General features: G+C 37.8%; 1 protein-coding gene across 6 annotated transcripts in view; it reads left to right on the top strand.

Annotated features, from left to right (window-relative positions):
- Window positions 1-22448, top strand: part of LOC308250396 (ankyrin repeat and KH domain-containing protein 1) — a gene marked incomplete at its 3' end in the record, with an annotated part of 130414 nt that overhangs the window by 13651 nt on the left and 94315 nt on the right. For all 6 annotated transcript variants that reach the window (XM_080672968.1, XM_080672971.1, XM_080672972.1 and 3 more), the window contains exons 2-5: window positions 15159-15312; window positions 19213-19369; window positions 20813-20960; window positions 21669-21816. In XM_080672968.1, the coding sequence (XP_080529094.1) occupies window positions 15159-15312; window positions 19213-19369; window positions 20813-20960; window positions 21669-21816 (607 nt within the window). The remainder of the gene's footprint in view (window positions 1-15158; window positions 15313-19212; window positions 19370-20812; window positions 20961-21668; window positions 21817-22448) is intronic.

The following is a 22448-nucleotide window of genomic DNA, read 5'->3' as shown; positions in this document are numbered from 1 at the left end:
ATGGACAGAATTTCTTTTTCCAGGATAATAAACAAATGGATAAAGTGGAATAACATATAAAACATAGCAGTTAGAGTTTTTGCATCTGGTATCTTCTAATAACTGCGTAAGAGGAGTGAATTCAATATTTTAAGTAGCATACAATTTGCTTGACACCCAAGCCAGTGTTATCATCTTTGTGATTAAACTTCAAAAACAGATATTGGATGTCATTGCTCAAATGGTTCCAATTATGTTAAATTACTAGTTATTTTAATTCTATGAACAGTAAGAGTCTGTACTATATTTTAGTATCCATTTTACTTAGGACTTGACTGACAAGTTAACAAAGAAAAGTTTATTTTCTTTTAATTTGATGAGACCATTATTTAAGACTAGAGGCCTGGTGCACAAAATTCGTATGTGTGTGTGGGGGTCCATCAGCCCGGCCTGCATCCTCTCGCAGTCTGGGACCCCTTGGGGGATGTCTGCCTGCAGTCTGGGGCTCTCACAGTCCAGGACCCCTTACTCCTTACCGCCTGCCTGCAGCAGAGGCGGGAGAGGCTCCCACCACCGCCACAGCGCTCAACAGCCATGAGCCCGGCTTCTGGCTGAGTGGCGTTCCCCCTGTGGGAACACACTGACCACCAGGGGGCAGCTCCTGCATTGAGTGTCTGCCCCTGGTGGTCAGTGCGTGTCATAGCGACAGGTCATTCTACTGTTCGGTTGATTTGCATATTAGGGTTTTATTATGTAGGATTACTTAAATCAGGTACATGAATTTGACCTATAACCCACCACCCTAACAAAATTTAGAATAATATAATAACACAATATCAAAGGTACTTACTGTTGTGTATGATCTCCTTGTTGCTAATCTGTTACAATTATTACTCACTCATTCTCTACAGAAGAAAATTAGAGTCTAGTTTTGGGTAGGCCTTCTTCTTAATGAACTCCCGTCTTGCATAATAAAATTATGTCTTTCAGAGATTAGAGTCCTTGGCAGTCTGTTTGAAAATTCTGATTAGTATTGTAGAGTGGATTTATTTATTCCACGATAATTTATCTGAAGCCTACTGTTTGTTAAGCTTTGTGCTAGGCTTTGGAATTATAAAGATGGAAAAATGTGGTCCCTTATTATTAAAGACATCAGTCTTTTCAGTAACTAAACATTTCAGGGACTATGAAAACAAGGTCATTTTTAAAATTCAAATTACATTTGCCTTTGTAAACTCCTTTCAGATAATTAACAAATTATATTTGAGTGTTTGTTCTAGACATTGTGCACTTTAATTGCATCACCTCATTTAATTTTCTCATGGTCTTGTGACAGTCCAAGATTCTAAACTAATGTGTGATTCATTACTCTGTGTTGGTTGGATGATCGCTGTAAAGTTTGATGTTTGGGTGTCTTCAGTAGTTTGATGGGGTTCAAGCAGAAGATTTAAAGGGCCAGTGATTTTTTACATGAAAGGCTATAAAGCCCATCAGCATAAGATTGTCTTGTGCTCATGTTTGAGCAAAACCACAACTGCTTCATTATGCTCCGTAAACTCTCCAAGCATGTCCTAAGTCAGGACCTTTGGCATTTGCAGTTTACTCTCAGCAGTCTTCTCTTAGATATCAATATTTCTTCCCTGTCTCATTTCTTTTAGCGATCAGCTAAGAGGCCTTCCAACTGCCTACTGTATATATGTTCCATAAACATCTCAGGTTCACCAGTTCTGAAACTGAACTCATCCTTTCCCCCTCCACCCGTATCCTTTTCACCCTCGACCTTCGTAAACTGTATTGCCCCAAAGCTAGTCACTGTCCTCAGAAACCTCAGAGCTCACATCTGTTTTGTCTCACCAAACACAACTACGCAGGCACTAAGTTCTTTAGGTTTGGCCACCCGGCGTGGCTCAATGGTTGAGGGTCGACCTATGAACTGGGGTAGGTCACGGTTCGATTCCCGGTCAGGGCACATGCCTGGGTTGTGGGCTCGATCCCCAGTAGGGGGCATGCAGGAGGCAGCTGATTGATGATTCTCTTTTATCATTGAGGTTTCTATCTCTCCCTCTCCATTCCTCTCTAAAGTCAATAAATATATATATACTAGAGGCCCGGTGCATGAAATTTGTGCATGGGGGGGGGTGTGTGTCCCTCAGCCCAGCCTGCACCCTCTCCAATCTGGGACCCCTTGAGGGATGTCCGACTGCCCGTTTAGGCCCGATCCTACCGGGATCGGGCCTAAACGGGCAGTCGGACATCCCTCTCACAATCCAGGACTGCTGGTTCCCAACTGCTCGCCTGCCTGCCTTCCTGATTGCCCATAACCACTTCTGCCTGCCAGCCTGATCACCCCCTAACCACTCCCATGCCAGCCTGATTGATGCCTAATTGCTCCCCTGCCAGTCTGCTTGCTCCTAACTGCCCTCCCCTGCAGGCCTTGTCACCCCTAACTGCCCTCCCCTGCAGGCCTGGTCCCCTCCAACTGCTCTCCCCTGCAGGCCTGGGTCCCCCCCAACTGCCCTTCCCTGCAGGCCCAGTCGTCCCCAACTTCCCTCCTCTGCCGGCCTGGTCACCCCTAATTTCTCTTCCCTGCAGGCTTGATTGCCCCCAACAGCCCTCCCCTGCTGGCCTGATCGCCCACAACTGCCCTCCCTTGCAGACCTGGTCCCTCACAACTGCCCTCCCTTGCTGGCCATCTTGTGGCAGCCATCTTGTGTCCACATGGTGGCAGCCATCTTGTATGTTGGAGTGATGGTCAATTTGCATACTATTCTTTTATTAGATAGGATTATTAGATAGGATAGAGGCCTGGTGCATGGGTGGGGCCCAGCTGGTTTGCCCTGAAGGGTGTCCCGGATCAGGATGGGGGTTCCCTCGGGGCGTGGGGCAGCCTGGGCGAGGGGCCTGTGGTGGTTTGCAGGCCGGCCATGCCCCCGGGCAACCCAAGTGGAGGCCCTGGTATCTGGGATTTATTTATCTTCTACAATTGAAACTTTGTAGCATTGAGCAGAGTCAAGCCTCCAGCTCACTCTGTGGCCGCAGCCATTTTTGTTGGGATTTATTTATCTTCTATAATTGAAACTTTGTAGCCTTGAGTGGAGGCCTGGGCCTGCCAGGGTGTGTGGAAAGCTTGGCTTCCTCCATCACCGGGGCAACTCAAGCCTCCTGCTCTCTCCAGCTCCGTGGCCACAGCCATTTTGTTGGGATTTATTTATCGTCTATAATTGAAACTCAGCCTTGAGTGCAGGCCTGGGCCTGCCAGGGTGTGCAGAAAGCTTGGCTTCCTCCATTGCCGGGGAAACCCAAGCCTCCTGCTCACTCTGTGGCTGCAGCCATCTTGGTTGGGTTAATTTGCATACTTGCTACTGATTGGCTGATGGGCATGGCTTGTGGGTGTAGCAGAGTGATGGTTGATTTGCATATTGCTCTTTTATTAGGATATTTTAAAAAATCTTGTTTGTATGTCCCTTTTACTGTATCCTCACTGCTTCTACTGAAAATCAAACCATCATCTTCCACCTGCACTTATTGTGGTAATCCTGGGCTCTGTCTACTTCCAAGATTATACTTCTCCACTTTTTCCTCTATCGTGTTATCAGAGTAACTTCTCTAATGCCAGTTCAGTCATGTCACTCCTTTGGCAAAAAGGCTTCTCATTCCTTAGATAAAGAGTAAATCCAAATTCCTTGCTATATATGAGGTTATTTAGGATTTTGCTTCTGTCTGTTTTTCCAACCCTATCCTTGCTGTACCCTACTTTATTTGCTTTTTATATTCTATCTATACCAAATTGCTGTAGTTTTCTGAACCTATCAAGCTATTATATGCCCTGGTACATTCGCTTTCACTGCTTTGTCTTCTAGTATCATAATAACTGCTATATGCTGAGTGCTTATTGTCCATGGGGCCAAATGCTTGCTTATATATTCTCAAATAAATTTTACAACTGCCATATGAAGAAAGTGATATTATTCCCAATTTACAGGTAAGGAAGCTGAAGCTTAGAGATATTATGTAGCATATACAAAGTCATTCATCTAGTAATGATGGAGCCAGGATTTGAATCCAGGTATCTTCTTGGTCTGTAAAGCCTATGTTCGTAACTACTACTACTATACACTGCTACTGTCACTATTGTCACTCTTTCCCATCCTGTTGGATACCTTTTTGTTTCAGAGTTGTCATTTCTGATTTCCTTTATTACTATCATTTGGAATTGACCATTCATTCCTTCCTCTGTGTTCCCATGTTATGTATATGATTGTTATAGTGTCTAATATGTATTGTATTATATTTATTTGATTATCTGTCTTAATGAGCAGGAATCATATTTATTTAAAAATATGTTTTTATTTCTTGTTTAGAGAGAGAGGAAGGGAGAGGGAGAGAGAAACATAGATGGGCTGCCTCCTGCATGCCCCCTTCCCACTGGAGATGGAGCCCACAACCTGGGCATGTGCCCTGACTGGGAATCGAACTGGTGACCTTTCAATGCACGGAATAATGATCAGCTGAGCCACACCAGCCAGGGCATGTCTTATTTATTTTTATGTTCCCAGTATATACTAGAATGTCTGGCATATAGTAGATGCTTAATAAATGTTGAATGAATATATATGTAGTGCTTAATATGCTCAGATTATTTGTCAGTCTAAAACAAGTATAATGAATTCTATATTATTTTTGTGGAGTAGAAAATAAGAATATAGAAACTGACCTTAATAATAGTAGTAGTAGTAATATTAATAGTAACAATAACAATATTTGTTGAGCAATTATCATGTGTTAAGCACTATTGTGCAAGTTTAGAGATACTGTTTTAATCATCAAAAACTCTGTGATATAGTTATTGCTGTCTTTATTTTATAGCTGAGGAAAATGAAGCTAAGAGAGGTAAACAAGTTATCTAAGATCATACTGTGAGTTGTGTGGGCTGGTATTCTACAAGTTCTTGCTCTTAGTCATTATGCTGTCCTCCCCTTGTAGGTATTAATTGGAAGTTTATGGGTGTTGAGTTCTTTTAACTTATTAAAATTGGTTATTCCTTTTGAGTGTTCAATGCTTGTTGTCTGTCTATACTAGTAAAAGGGTAATATGCTAATTAGACCAGATGTCTTCCGGATGTCCTTCTGGACAAAGCCATGGTGGCAGGGCCAAGGCAGAGGCAGTTAGGGGTGATCAGGCCAGCAGGGGAGAGCAGTTAGGGCGATCAGGCTGGCAGGGGAGAGCATTTAGGGGTATCAGGCTGGCAGGCAGGTGAGTGGTTAGAAGCCAGTGGTTCCGGATTGCCAGAGGGATGTCCAACTGCCAGTTTAGGCCCCATCCCTCTGGCAGTCAGACATCCCCCGAGAGGTCCCGGATTGGAGAGGGTGCAGGCCGGGCTGAGGGACCCCTCCCTTCCGTGCACAAATTTCGTGCACCAGGCCTCTAGTTTAGAATAATGAACAGAAGCCAGGACTTCTTTCTAACTTCAGTCTTACCCATTTATTATGATAGGGAAAATACAGAGTAATATTTTTTCCCTTCAACAATAACATTTTCTTGTTCTTAATTGCCAGATACTTGATTCCTGTGGCTTTTCTAGTGAATGTGTAAGCAATCTTCTTTTTAAAAAACTTACTGTGGCACAAATTTTATTATACGTGTGCTGATTAGAAATAATGTAGATGTAGCTGCCAGAAATTATTAAATGAAAACAGAATTTGTCTGTCTGTTAAAGAACTCTGGCATAGAGGAGTTAGTGGGCCTGATAATCTATTACATTTAATGTAATTTAAAGACTTTTTTTCCTGATATTACTGTTACTGTTAAACTGCAACATTGCAATGCTTGTAGATTCTCTGCTTACTTCATTGCTTAGTATTTATTTTACTTATACTTCATTGCGTAGCAGATTCACTTAATACAGTTTGATGTGGTGAAAGGCTATGAGCTTTGGAATCTGAAATATATGGCTTCAGATACCTCCATAGTTATGTGATCTTGGGCAAGCCACTTACCTTTTCTGAGTTTGTTACATTAAATGAAGATTAGGCCCTAGCCAATTCGGCTCAGTGGATAGAGTGTAGGCCCACAGACTGAAGGGTCGCGTGGTCAATTCCGCTCAAGGTATATGCCTAGGTTGCAGTCTCCATCCCAAGTGTGGGTTGTGTAGGAAGCAGCTGACCAATCATTTTCTCATCGTTGATGTTTCTATCTCTTCTCCCTCTCCCTTCCTCTTTGAAATCAATACAAATATAAATAAATAAATAAAAGATTAGTTCTCTACTTCATTGAATAGGTAAGATGATTGAATGAAATAATAAATGGAATATGCTGATAAATATGAGGCCTTTTTTTTAATGGTGACCTAGTTTTTAAATTCTTAATAGTAATTATTTTTTAAAAGATCTTCCTATCTCCCATTTTTAATTGGAGACTTCAGAAAATAATAGATTTTATATAAACTGTAGTTTAGAAATGAAATTTTTGTAGTTGAGCAGAGTTAACTTTCTCCAGTTTTAACTTAGGAAAAACATGATGTTCTCTTCTGTGCTGTGTGAAGCTAAAGAAATCCCAAAATACCATTTATGTTTTGTGAAAAGAGGATTGTAGGTCTGAAATTGGGAATACAGTTTTCCTTTTAGAAAGAAATTTGAGAAGTGTTTATGTTAGGAAATATATCCTTTTTCATTCTAGTATTTCAGATGTTGTTGCTTATTATATTGGGCCTTACTGTATCAGCAAAATTCACTCCTAAATTTATCATTATTTGGGCCTGAATTGCAACTGTTACTTTCTCTCTTTGAGTGATTCTTGGAGCATGTTTGTGATGGATGCTACTGTTGAACTTATACAGTACTGTGTGTTTTGCAAAAAGGAATTTCTATGTCCTTCAGTAATTATTTCATGGAACACTAACCCATCCTTTTTGCTGCTCCAACTAGGAATCAATAGTAAACCAAAGCATTCTAAAATTGGTGTTAACTGACGATTCTGACTTAAAGAAGAGGGAGGGCTTAATTTAGGTGGGGAAAGGCAAGGCATGTTGGTCTATCCTATAGATAGACTAAATAAGAGAGGAGAAATAGCAAGTACATTTTTAAAAAATGTGTATTTTAGAAGTTTAAAATGTTTTATTTAGCTTATTTTTAATTTTCAAATCTGAATTTCTTAAGAGAGCTTCAGTTGGACAGGAGCTTCATTTTTGAAGGTTTGTGAAGAGAGGTGGTGTAAAATAAAGATTTAGCCTTCCCTTAAGCTTTCTCATAGCTCCACGTGGAATTCATGGGAGTGATGATTATTCTTTTTTTTAAAATATATTTTATTGATATTTTACAGAGAGGAAGGGAGAGGGATAGAGAGCTAGAAACATCGATGAGAGAGAAACATCGATCAGCTGCCTCCTGCACACCTCCCATGGGGATGTGCCCGCAACCAAGGTACATGCCCTTGACCGGAATCGAACCCAGGACCCTTCAGTCCACAGGCCGATGCTCTATCCACTGAGTCAAACCGGTTTCGGCAGTGATGATTATTCTTAAAAGTTAGTAGAGCCCAGCCCAGCCGTGGGCAAACTACGGCCCGCAGGCCAGATCCGGCCCGTTCGGCTATTCTATCCGGCCCGCGGAGCCAAAAGAGCGGAGGGTTCTCTTGCTCTCCCCTCCGCTCCTTTACTTTGAATTTATGTTAGTTCACACAAACACTCCATCCATGCTTTTGTTCCGGCCCTCCGGTCCAGTTTAAGAACCCATTGTGGCCCTCGAGTCAAAAAGTTTGCCCACCCCTGGCCCAGCCAGTGCTGCTCAATGGTTGAGCGTCAACCTATGAACCAAGAGGTCACAGTTTGATTCCCGGTCAGGGCACATGCCCGGATTAGGGACTCAGTCCCCAGTAGGGGACATGCAGGAGGCAGCTAATCAATGATTCTCTCTCATCATTGATCTTTTTCTCTCTCTCCCCCACTCCTCTCCCCCTCTCTGTGCCTCTCTCCCCTCTTCCCCTCCCCTTCCCCCTCCCTTCCTCTCTGAACACATTAAAAATAAATTCTTTTGCCCTAACCGGTTTGGCTCAGTGGATAGAGCATCGGCCTGCGGACTCAAGGGTCCCAGGTTTGATTCCCGTCAAGGGCATGTACCTTGGTTTCGGGCACATCCCCAGTAGGGGGTGTGCAAGAGGCAGCTGATCAATGTTTCTCTCTCATCGATGTTTCTAATTCTCTATTCCTCTTCCTTCCTCTCTGTAAAAAATCAATAAAATATATTTTAAAAAAAATAAATTCTTTTAAAGAGGTTAGTAGAAACAAAATTTGTGACTACTAATATTTTAGTCCCTAACATAAAATACAAATTAACATGCTAAAAATAAAAATTATATACTCTGTTAAAAGTTATATTTATTTGATTATCTGTCTTAATGATAATCAGTGTATTTTCTACTTATATTTGAGAGTTTGGTGGTGTTATCATGCATATTGCATGATATGACCACCTGTCTAGAGAAAAAATGTATAATGTACATTTTTTTATGATAGATAACTCATTTTTACTGAGTTCTTTTCTCTTTTAACTAGCAATTGCTATTCCAGAAATATAGTATTAGAGGAGGTAATAATTGGTTATTGACAAATGTAAAGTGAGATTTTTACTATTACATGACTTAAAATATATTAATCTTATTGAAAATTTAATTTAATTATAATACTGCTTACACTTGATATAAGTGTTTGGTTTTTAAAAAATACATTTTTATTGATTTCAGGGAGGAAAGGAGGGAGGGAGAGAGAGAGATAGAAACATCAATGATGAGAGAGGATCATTGATCGGCTGCCTCCTACATGCCCCCTACTGGGGATCAAGCCCACCACCTAGGCATGTGCCCTAACCAGTAATTGAACCATCACCTCCTGGTTCATAGGTCGATGCTCAACCTCTGAGCCACGCCAGCTGGGTGATATAAATTGTTTTTTTAGTGGAAGCATGTTTTGGCCAAATCATAACTAGATTAATAAGTGATTTTTCTAACTAGATTTTGGCCAGGGTGACTTTGTTTGTTTGTTTGTTTTTAAGACGATAAAAGCAGATTCTGTGGTTAATCTCCCTAGTAACTGTTGCCATCCAGTGGTTCATTTCTGAAATGTCAAGGGGATAAAAAATGCTTTTCCTGTTTTCTTCCACCCCTTTGTTTAAATTCTAGTTGAAGCTAAAAACCATGCTCATTTTTTAAAACACAGATTTAAAACAAGACTTTTGAGAAGAAAGACAAAATTTTTGCCTTGAGCATTTAAGAAAAGATTATCTATAAGAGAAAAACAGGAAGTTGTGTGTGTGTGTGGGGGGGGGGGGGAGCAGGGCCAGATTCCCTCTTGTCCTATTTTTTCCACCTTTTATTTTTGTACCTTATCAGAGGTAGAAGAAAAATCTGCAATATTTAAGACTTGAAATAAACAGTTTTGCCATTGGCAAATACCACTATTAGGTGGGTACTTCATGTTTGCTGCTGAATGAAGCTGGTGAATAGAGATGAGCTGTGTACATGTATCATCAGGCAATAAGGGGAATTTCTGTAATCCTCCAGCTATATATAAGAAACTATGAGACTTTACATATTCCTTTGCATAATGAAGATTAATTTCATTAGATATGTCATAAATTTGGACTTATCCATTTTATAGAGTTTTTTAGTACTATGTCACCAAGACTTTATTAAATGTACAGAATAGGTCTTATTTAATATTTTCATGTAGTTATAAATGGTTTCCATTTTTTCTGGCCAGATATATATTGAGGTGATGCTATGTCACTCTGAATTTCAAGAGTATGTGTTTCAGTGGGTTTGTCAGTAAGATATTTATGAACTGCTAAAAGCAATCCCCAAATATTCCCAAAGTAATAGGCATAACTGGGTTTTTAAAAAATTTCACATTATAAAATTTTAGAGGGGATAGAACAGAATAATAATAGAATTAAGTGCTTTTTGGCACATCTGGTTGACACAAATGTCTTTAAATCACTTATGTGTTTAGTTATATGTGACTATAAAATCCTGGGAACGCCGAAACCGGTTTGGCTCAGTGGATAGAGCGTCGGCCTGCGGACGGAAGGGTTCCAGGTTCGATTCCGGTCAAGGGCATGTACCTTGGTTGCGGGCACATCCCCAGTGGGAGGTGTGCAGGAGGCAACTGATCGATGTTTCTCACTCATCGATGTTTCTAGCTCTCTATCCCTCTCCCTTCCTCTCTGTAAAATATCAATAAAATATATTTAAAAAAAAAATCCTGGGAACTTAAGATTTTCCCAAGTGTTGTAGATATTTAAAGTTTTTTGATCATGTGGGTCAGAACTTAAATATAAAATGGCTAAAACTACATTTGACAATTTACATGGTCATCACCAGAAAAAAATTGTAACTGTGAATTGATGGTGTTAACAAAACTTACTTTGGTAATCATTTTGCAATATGTGCATCATATGAAATCATTATGTGGTACACCTTAAATTTACACAACATTGATGTCAATGATATCTCAAGAAAACTGGAAAAAATAAATGGGGGAAAAAGAAAATTCAAGTGAATGCTGATTCTCAGTGAGTGTCATTCTTCCACTTTCAAAAGGCATAAAAGATAGCCCTAGTGGATAGCCAGGTAGGCAGTGAGCATTTCAATAAGGCAACAAAATATAATGGAATAAATATTGCACAAGAGATCAGGAGAATTAGGTTCAAGTGCTAGTTCCATCCGGCATATCACTCAGCCTTTCTGAGATTTTTTTTCTTTCTCAATAAACAAAGACAATGCCTGCCTCACCTATCTTACAGTGCTATTGAAATGATGAAATAAGGTAAAAACACTTTGAGGATAATAAACACTATATAAATGTAATTCTTAGAATATAATTCTATGTAATTCCAACTCTTTTGTTCTGTCTCTTACCATAGTGTCTATCTTTTATGCCTTTAAAAATACTTTAAAATATATTTTATTTATTTTTTTAATTGATTTCAGAGAGGAAGAGAGAAGTAGATAGAAACATCAATGATGAGAAAGAATCATTGATTGGCTGCTTCCTGCATGTCCCCTACTGGGGATCGAGCTCACAGCCTGGGCATGTACCCTTGACCGGAATCAAACCTGGGACCCTTCAGTCCGCAGGCCGATGCTCTATCCACTGAGCCAAACCAGCTAGGGCTGGTTCTCTGTCTTCTTACTGGTGGTGACCAGGTAGGCAGTGAGCAGTCTTATCACCTTTTACATGATCTCACTCAAATCTATCCCCAGTTATTCTTTCTAAAGCCATAATTCTACTCTAAGTACCTTATATATGTATTTAAATTGAGATATAATCACATATCATAAAAATTTAACATTTTAAAGTGTATAATGCAGTGGTTTATGGTACATTTACAAGATTATGCAGTATTCATCACTATCTAATTCCAGACATTTTCATCATTCCAGAAAGAAATCTCAGACCTGTTAGCAATCACATCCATTCCTCCCTCCCTGACTCTTCAGGCAACCACTAATCTCTTTCCTGTATCTATGGATTTGCTTATGCTGGATCTTTCATATAACTTTTTATTCTGGCATGTGTCAGTACTTATTCCTTTTTCTGGCTAAATAATATTCCATAGTATGGATATACCACATTTTGTTTATCCATTTATCAGTTGATGGACATTTCAATTTCCATTTTTATGTCTGCATTATATAATAATGCATCTATGAACTTCTGTGTACAAGTTTGTGTGTGAACATGTATATATGTTTTCAATCCTCATATATATATGCATAGAAGTAGAATTGCTGGATCATATGATAATTCTATGTTTAATATTTGAAGAACTGTCAAACTGTTTCCCACAGTGGCTGCATCATTTATATTCCCATTAGCAATGTATGAAGAGGACCTTATGTTTTTCTGTGTGGATCAGTCATCATTTTCCAAATGCATCTTCAAGCCTATTTTTTATTTCATTCCCTCCCACCTTTACCTCTCCCCTCCCCCACATCTGACCACCTGTTGAAATTCTATGCTTCCTTAAAAACCAAATTCAAATACTACTTGTGCGATGTCTTCTTAGATTCCTGGGGCTGGAAGTGACTTCTCTCTATTGTGTATAGCTGTACCATTTATTTCTCTTTTAGGCCTTTTGTAATCGTTGGAGTCTTTGACTTATTTCTTCTACCATATTTTTGTGCTCTCATGGTGCTTTGTATAAAATAGGACTTCAGTAAATATTGGAGAAACAAATGGGAGAGAATTGGAAATCCTTAACTTGGATTTTTAAAATGTTACATGATACATATACTCTGTATTTGTCTCTATAATAATATATAATACCACATCAGACCAATACTTTTTATAAAGTTGAAATGTTAACATCTAAATACCATCTTCAGTAAAAAATTCCAGAATTTGGAATCATAGTTTTATCTATCCTTACAAGTGGCAGGTATATGTATCTGCAAATACCTAATGTTGTGGGCTTATAACAAGCTCTTTGTTGTACAGTAAACCTTTTGATATCATTTGACAACTAATATTTTACATTTATCTATTGGCATGGATGTAGAATGCCATCTTTGTAATTACATATTAATGAAGCTGTGTTGTATTATACTAAGTACATACTAGTGCATAGTTCATTGCTCAGTCTTATTAGATCTGAAGTTAAAGATTTATTTTGTAAAATTATAGTATACTAGGTAATAAATTACATCCAAATCATTCTAACTTGACTGTCTTTATTAGGATATCTTTATTTGGTGTCCATTGTGGAAACTGATAATCAACTAGCTACATATGCCAAATAATGTAGTCCAAATACGGAGGTGCTTTGTTTATAAATTTGCGATATAGTATTGCCTAGTGCAGTGGTCAGCAAACTGCGGCTCACGAGCCACATGTGGCTCTTTGGCCCCTTGAGTATGGTTCTTCCACAAAATACCACGTGCGTGCGTGCACGTACAGTGCGATTGAAACTTCGTGGCCCATGCGCAGAAGTCGGTTTTCGGCTCTCAAAATAAATTTCAATCGTTGTACTGTTGATATTTGGCTCTGTTGACTAATGAGTTTGCCGACCACTGGCCTAGTGATTAAGAGCACAGATTCTGTAGCTTAATGGCCTGGGTTTGAAACCTAGCTTTGCCATTTATTAGCTGTGTGACTCTGAAGAAGTATTTAACCTTCCTATTCCAGTTTTTCTATCTGTCTACAAAAACTGTTAACTTCCCCAGGTATACATCCTATATAATCCTATATAATAAAAGCCTAATATGCTAAGTATCTGGTCGACCGGTCGGCTGTTCAACCAATCAAAGCGTAATATGCTAATGATATGCTAAGGCTGCTCAACCACTTGCTATGATGTGCACTGACCACCAGGGGGCAGATGCTCCAATCAGTAGGTTAGCTTGCTGCTGGGGTCCGGCCAATCGGGACTGAGTGAGACAGGCTGGACACGCCCTGGAGCCCTTCCACAGTCCCACCCCGGCTGGCCAACCTCCCGCGTCTCTCCCCGGCCCCGATTTGCACCAGTGGGGTCCCTCGGCCTGGCCTGTGCCCTCTTGCAATCTGGGGCCCCTTGGGGGATGTCGGAGAGCCGGTTTTCGCCTGATCCCACAGACCAGGCCAAGGGACCCCACTGGTGCACAAATTCGTGCACCGGGCCTCTAGTATTTATATATTACAATGCATGAAATTCGTGCAAGAGTACAGTAGGCCTTTGCAGCCCCAGCTTTGTCCAGAAGGCCGTCTGGATGGTCATTCCGCTCTTCAGCTGTTCAGTTGATTTGCATATTACACTTTTATTATTATAGACAGACATATATAGGTATGTAAATATGTATTCATGATTATATACTATGAGTACTCATTTCATGTTTACTTACATGTACATATATACTTTTAGCAAAATAACGACCACACTGTTTTGAATCTTGTGGCTTTCACTTAGTTTGATGGTTTCTCATGCCATTCAGTATGCTTCAAAAACACTGTGTATAGTGACTGCATAGTAGTCCATCCTGTGAATGTACAAAATGTATTTACCAAATTCCCTATTGTAGTTTTTTCTTTTTCTTTTTGGAATTTTAATTAATGCTGCAGTGAACATCCTTGCATATTTTTATCTGGCTTTCAGATAAGGTATATCAACATATGTGTAACTCCATCTATTAAAAAAAATCGGCATTATTAACCAGTACACCTGGTAAATTTTTAATAGATTCCTTAAAATAGAATTACGAGGACAAAGAGCATGAGCTTTTTAAAAATATATGTTTATTGATTTCAGAGAAGAAGTGAGAGGGAGATAGAAACATCAGTGATGAGAGAGAATCATTGATTGGCTGCCTCCTGCCTGCCCCCTGCTGGGGATCAGGCCCCACAACCCAAGCATGTGCTCTGACCGGGAATCGAACCTTGACCTCCTGATTCATAGGTTGGCGCTCCACTACTGAGCCACACCAGTGGAGCAGGGCATGAACTTTTTAAGGCATTTTGATGCATTTCCAAATAGCTTTCCAGAAAAGTTGTGCATATTTTATTTAAGAGAATTTATTTAAAATGAACTTTATTTGAAATTAGTGGGTTGTTTTTATTTTCATAAGTTGATTTTGCCTATATCATTTATTTATTTCATGGAATATGTATTGAATATCTACTATTTGCGAGGTATTTTAGACCCAGAGGATCAATGAACAAATAGGTATGGTTCCTAATCTCATGGAGCTTGCTTGTCTCTAGGACTGCAGATATTTGGCAGTGGATTACATTATTTTAAAGAGTTAGAATTGAATAAATTAATTAGCAGCAAGGAAAAGCTGTGCCTGAATGACTTATCTATGCTATCTAGTCTTTTTATTATGTAGTCCTGTATACTTCATCTTGGGGGCTATGTTCATAGACTTGCTTCATTGAAAAAATGCTGCTTTTCAGGCTCTGAGTTAGGCACAGAAGATACAATGCTCTCTAGAAAACTTGAATTTGGTATGTCTATATTATATTTGTAGTCAGAGCTAAAGATAAGCAGATAGTTGGGAGGCTGCCTCAAAGTCTCTTCCCATAGTCCCATATTTCTACAGTAATTTATCTGGATATACTTAAATTCCAAATCAGAAGCTATATTACCTTAAATTGCAGTTACTCTAACAATATTGAGATTAGTTTAATGGATATTGCATCTTTAATTCATAAACAGGTTGAATCATTTATTTTGGACCAAGAAGACCTGGATAACCCAGTGCTTAAAACAACATCAGAGATATTCTTATCAAGCACTGCAGAAGGAGCAGACTTACGCACTGTGGATCCAGAGACTCAGGCACGACTAGAAGCATTGCTAGAAGCAGCAGGTATGTAATTTTTGTTTTCTCTTTTTCAACTCTTTAAAAGTCTAGATTGTTATACAGAGTTATACAAGATTACCCCTAAATTATATAACACCAGAGGCCCGGTGCATGACATTCGTGCACTCAGGGAGCGGGTGGTCCCTAAGCCTGGCCTGCACCCTTTTGCAGTCTGGGAGCCCTTGGGGTTGTCCAACTGATGGCTTAGGCCCGCTCCCCATGGACATCCTTAGCGTGGCGGTGGAGGCAGGAGAGGCTCCCGCTACCACTGCTGTGCTCCCCAGCCAGTCAGCCCGGCTTCTGGCGAGCAGCACTCTCCCTGTGGGAGCGCACTGACCACCAGGGGGCAGCTCCTGCGTTGAGCATCTTCCCCCTGGTGGTCAGTGCGCATCATAGCAACCGGTCATTCAGCCGTTTGGCTGATTTGCATATTACCCTTTTATTATATAGGATTATGTGAAATTTGAAATCTCTATACAATATATATATTTTTCCCCTAAAGAAAACATTCCCATTTTATATTTTAAAAATTCTTCGTTGAAAGTTTTCTGTGAGTGATTTCTGGGCTCTGCACTAACATATTTAAGGTATTAGATAATAACCTAGTTATCAAGGAAAATTTATTACTAATTATATTACAAAATAAAACCGTGAAAGGTAAACTTAAATTTAGTTAATCAAATTATGAATCTTTTAACTGATTTAGGGAATTCTCTGATTACTTATTTATTTTAGTCTGTTATTATCTTAATTATAGATTGCTTTTTTTTATTTAGAAGACCTTAAATAAAAATTGAACACAAAATTGGATCAGCTTTAGTCAAATATACCAAGCTATATCAACTTATTCTGAACTAGCAGAAAAGAAAATCTGTGATAAGCATACTTTCTCAAAATAATATGTACTTATCACTGTTCTATTTTTCAACCTGCTCATTATTTGCTACGTAAAATTTCCATTATACTGTAATGAAAACCTTTTATCTCCTAAAATTATATTTTAAGAAGGAAGTTAACTTTTTTCTGATATTTGTATATTGCTTTTGAATGTTCACTTTGTATGACACTTCCTTTATTTACTTACCTAACACATTGCGGACCAGTACTTTTATTGCTAGCTTTACCAAGTGGCCAGATAAGTTTCTATTGAATGAGTACAAAAAACATTTTACATAAATGTTAAAGGAACACTTTAAATTAAATACCCATTGCATTTTGAAGTTATTTATTACATGTTCTTACAAGCTAATATCTTTTAAAAGTATGATATTTTGTAAAACACTGTGTAATATGAAGCGAGAATTCTCGTGATCCGTCTGCAATGTCTTAATATAAATATATGTGCACATTACACATATGTAAGAATTTAATCTGGAAGAATTTAAAGCTTACTTTTTAAAATAGCACCTAGAAACTTCTGTGGAGATATACGTATATATTATTACAGCGATATATATGTTAGGCCATGTTAAAGCTATTAAAATACAGAAAATAATAAAAGTTTAAAAAAGTATGGGGAATTTCATTAAGCTTCTGAGTGCAGTTGATTCTAGAACAACGCAGGAGGTTAGGGTTGTCAACCTCCATGCAATAAAAAATTCACATATAACTCCCCCAAACTCAGTTGTTTCTCAGTATTTATGGGGTTTGGTTCCAGGACCCTCTGAGGATACCAAGTCCATGGATATTCAAATTCCTTATATAAAATGGCATAGAACAATGCATGCAATTGACCCTCCACATTTGTGGATATGAAACCCCAGGGAAATGAAGGGCCAACAGCATATTTATTGAAAAAAATTCGTGTTTAAGTGGACCATTTTGTTTAAGGGTCAACTGTCCTTTAATAAACATAATATTAAAGATAGGTATTCAGAAAAATTACAGCAACCTGTTAACACATTTCATATTGAAGGAAATAAGCAATGATACATTTGACCAAGTAATGACTAGGGGAAAAGTAGGAGCTAAAAGAAATTGAGTTTTTCTATATTATTCTTGGAAAGACATAAATATGTTAGGAATGTATTTACTTGATATCGTCTTGTTATTCCTTTAACTTTATCCTATTATGAAAGCATAAGTACAATTTTTAGTGGATTGACTTTTAGTCCATTTAATGTCTCTTTTTGGAATTGATACAAACTTAAAAATGTATTGATCAAAATATGTAAGTATCCAGCAGAAGACTTTAATTTAGGGCAGGACTAGTATTTACAACAACAACAACAAAAAAGGAATGAAGATTACATTAGTAATTATACTGGGTATCCCTCCCTTTTAGTCTGATTTTTTATGAGTCTCCTGTTGTGATTTAGGGGTATACTGTATAATATTTCTGAAATGGGAATGCCCTGGCCACCTTCTCTTTTTTCTGTGTTGTGGAACTTTACATTTTACTTAGAACAGAAAGAAATGTGGAGAAACGGCATTCCTATTCTCCAAATATTTTCTGGACTAATTTCCTTTCCTTTTCCAGACCAAGTTTTTTTTAGTGGTAGTACATCTTTACCCCTTGGTTTAGGCTGACACTTCTCATGTTGTGAGTACTACTTCAGACCTCTAGTTAAGGGTTTTAAATTCATTTCTCTTTTTTCTGATTCTCACTCAGGACTGCCTCTTTTCTGGTACAGTAAGCAATTTTTGTTTTTGTTTTTTTGGTGTTCTTTTTTGTTGTTAATCCTCACCCAAGGATATTTTTCCATTGATTTTTAGAGTGAGTGGAAGGTCGGGGGAGACACACAGAGAGAGAAACATCAATGTGAGAGAGATACAGCGATTGGTTGCCTCCCGCATGCGCCCTGACCAGGGCCGGGGATTAAGCCTGCAACCTAGGTATGTTCCCTTGACTGGAATCGAACTTGAGACCCTTCAGTCTGCGGGCTGACACTCTATCCACTGAGCAAAACCAGCTAGGGCCATTTTATATCTTATTGGGCAAGTTTTCCCATTTGTTGTTGTTGTTGTTCTCCAAAATTTTATTGACTATTTTTCTCTCATTTTTAGTACTAACAGGCAGTGATGCTGTCAATAAAATTTTTGCTTACAGTAGTCACTGATTCTAGATAAAATGATATATTGCCAACTTAGACATCTTATAGTCCTACCTGACTGTGAGTGCTGTGAGGACAGGAACTATGTCTTAATCCTTTTTGTCTCCCTTGTGTCTGGCACATCATAAGCAAATAATAAAATTAAAAATGAATTTTTAATTAACATTTTTTATTGATTTTAGAGAAGAAGGGAGAGGGAGTGAGGGAAACATCAATGATGAGAGAGAATCATTGACTGCCTGCCTCCTGCATATCCTCTACTGGGGATTGAGCCTGCAATCCAGGCATGCGCCCTGTCTACAAATCAAACTGTGACCTCCTGGTTCATAGATTGACACTCAACCACTGAGCTGCACTGGTTGGGCAAGAAGGAATTTATTTTAATTTACAATGTGGCCCTAGAAGATGGTTCTAAGTATCTATTTGGCCAAAGGAAGAAACTATTGGATTGTTTGTTGAACATTACAGAATATCCCCTTTGTTGCTACTGAAAATAGTCTATAGACAAATACAATTCTGTCCTAGAGATCTTACGGTATGACTAGATACTTTGAAGGAAATCTCATTTATTTGCTAAAATAAGCATCATATTAAGTTACATTTGGAGTTAAGTAGGGAACAAATTAATATTATATGCACTGTTGTAAAGATGGAAAGACTGAAACGTAGGTGGTTATGGATGGTCTTTTGACATTAGTGGCAAAATTGAAATTATCAGCCTAATATTCTTTCAGCGTTATTATGGAGATTATATCATTTTTGCCTTAGCTAATAATGTTTAGAAATGTAATTACAATTTGCACTTTTATGGTTTTCTTCCCCTGCACTTCTGATTGCTTGACGCACACTGAAGGAATTGGCAAATTGTCAACTGCTGATGGTAAAGCTTTTGCAGATCCTGAGGTACTCCGGAGATTAACATCCTCAGTAAGTTGTGCGCTGGATGAAGCTGCTGCTGCACTGACACGAATGAAAGCAGAAAACGGCCACAATGCAGGACAAATAGACACGTATGTGTTTAATGACTTCTGCTGGATATTAGATGTTTTCTTGAGTGGCAAATTTGGGTTAAATATATCTTTTGGAGGGGCTTATAAATTTTAGTCAAGTGGATTTATACAGGGTGGACAAAAGTAGGTTTACTGTGCCATTGTGATATTCTTTCGAATTAATAAAGCCATTGTAATAATCATAACTGGCATGTCTTTTTGTGTATGAACAACTGCAAACCTACTTTTGCCCACTCTTGTATTTTAAGTTGATATATAAATGTATATATAAATATGGATATAAAAATGGATATTATATTTTTATCCTTACATTCTACTCATATTCATTGAGTGTCCTTGTGGAATGCACTATACTAGAGTGTGAGAAAACAAACTGAATAAGATCTGGTTTCCATTTCTAAGGAAGTTACTTTTCCTAACAGTTACAGGAGTAAACTTTAAATTAACTGCTTTGAATAATAATAAATGAAATGGTTGAAAATTGCTAAGAGAGTAAATCTTAAGAGTTCTCAGCACAACAAAAAAAACCCACTTTTTTGGTAACTAAATGAGATGATGGATATTAACTAAACTTATTGTAGTCATTTCATAATATATGTAAATCATATCACCTTAAACTTGTATAGTGCTTTATGCCAATTATAGCTCAATAACACTGGGATAAATAATAAATGAAATGGGTTGTTAATGCAATAATCTAGGTGCTTGCTACTCAAATATGGTCCATATACTAGCAGTATCAGCATCACCTCACAGCTTATTAGAAATGCAGAATTTGGATCTTCTGCCTCAGAATTTGCATTTTAATAAGAAACATGGGTGATTTGTATGCACATTAAGTTTGAAACTCACGGATTTTGTTAATAATCATTCTGCAATAAAATTACTTAGATTTTTACCTTCTACTATTACCGAATAAAATTTTAAACCATGGGATTACATCCCAAATATCTTTGAGAATCATTACACTAATATAGTATTATTTAAAAACTTGTGCATTTAGCCCAGCCGGATAGCTCAGTTTGTTAGAGCATAATCCTGGTACACCAAGCTTGTGGGTTCAATCCCAGATAAATGGAACAACAAATCGATGTTTCTCTCTCTCCCTTCCTCTGTCTCTAAATCAACAAATAAAAATAAAATAACTTGTGCATCTAATAGCTTTAAAAAGCTATATTTAAAGTTTAATATGACAATATGTTAGGATATTTTAAACTATAAGAAATGACAACTATTTCATATTCACTTATTCTGGCTTACTTGACATCCATGAATAAGTATTGCAAACAAGATGCTGAGTAAACAAGGTATTCATACAGTTTTGTTTTGTTTTTTACTATATCAATATTTTTCTATGTATGACTATTTATACTTAATGTAATTTATGATCATGGGACCCTGAGTCTTTCTGGATTGCTTAATTGTTGATGATTTTATTTTCAGTCGCAGTCTGGCAGAAGCTTGTTCAGATGGTGATGTAAATGCTGTTCGTAAATTACTAGATGAAGGCAGAAGTGTAAATGAACATACAGAAGAAGGAGAAAGCCTGCTGTGTTTGGCTTGTTCAGCAGGGTATTATGAATTAGCACAAGTAAGCAGAAATAATCTTTAGTATTTTAAATAATTAAAATTATTGAAGGGTTTTGATGTTTTATTTTATCATTAATAAAAAAATTATAATTATAGGCCAAGGTCTTTCCTTCTTGGCAGTAGGTAAGATAGAAACTGATACATAATTAATTTGTTGCCTGTACATGCAACTAGGCATGGTCCATTTTTCTACCATTTACTCAAAACTAGTCCTAATGAATAAACACTTAGAAATAATAATATTTTAAACTTGTCTTTGGAAATAATACACAGCTATAATAGAAAGTGATGATTTATTTTCATTTTGCCAGATTACCCCAATTCTTTTAAATTTTTCCTTCTGTTGGAGCAATATTGGGTAATAGCCATGTGTTTATCAGTTTCTATCTTGTGAGTGTAGTTTTGCTGTTCTCTTACTAGATAATCCCAAGCATAATACCAATTCTTTGACAAGAGCAGTTCCATTATATAATAGGATGGGTAATGTGATTACATACTTAAACATTAATATGTAATGGTATTGTAAAAATATAGCATCTAACTTGGTGTTTTGAGCACCGAATGCTGGCATATTTTCCCAAAGATGATTATTTTTTATTTTTTATTAATCTCCCACTCTAAAAGAGTATTTTCCCAGATGTAGTATATTCTCTAGAAATAATGTTAATAGTAAGAATTGATAATTTCTCTGTGTTTATGTGTTTTAAAGGTATTGCTTGCTATGCATGCTGATGTTGAAGATCGAGGGACTAAAGGAGACATAACTCCCCTAATGGCAGCATCCAGTGGAGGTTATTTAGATATTGTGAAATTATTACTTCTTCATGATGCAAATGTCAACTCCCAGTCTGCAACAGGTATATAGAAAATTATGTGTGAGTTTGAAAAAATAAATTGATATAATTAATTATAACTTGAAAGATAAAAATTTGATTCCTAGGGAAAACCAGTTGTAAACCTACAGAAAAATCTTAGCCCTTGTTTAGAATCTGAGTAAAATACAGATTAATCTGATATCTTCAAAAGTCTTTAAACCATACTTAGATTCTATTTGGTAAGTTTTTCTGTAAGGGACAATTTTTTTCTACCACAATTATATGCATTGTTTCAAGAGGCAAAATTGCCCTAGCTGGTTTGGCTCAGTGGATAGAATCTTGGCCTGTGGACTGAAGGATCCCAGGTTCGATTCGGGTCAAGGCCACATGCCCGGGTTGTGGGCTCGATCCCCAGTAGGGGGTGTGCAGGAGGCAGCCGATCAATGATTCCCTCTCATCATTGATGTTTCTCTCTCTCTCTCCCTCTCCCTTCCTCTCTGAAATCAATAAAAATATATTTTAAAGAAATAAAGAGGCAAAATATGGACTATATCTCTTATAATTTATTTATCTCATTTAGTACAGCTCCCTTGACTTTAGATTATAGATTAACCTGAGAGTATTTTTTACCCATAAGGTTTTTCATGACACATGTACTGAATGCATTTACTAAT

The sequence above is a fragment of the Plecotus auritus genome, assembly GCF_963455305.1.
Source record: "Plecotus auritus genome assembly, chromosome: 6".
Lineage (NCBI taxonomy): Eukaryota > Metazoa > Chordata > Mammalia > Chiroptera > Vespertilionidae > Plecotus > Plecotus auritus.
Note: the sequence above shows the minus strand (reverse complement) of the source record. Positions and strands in the feature narration are given on the sequence as shown.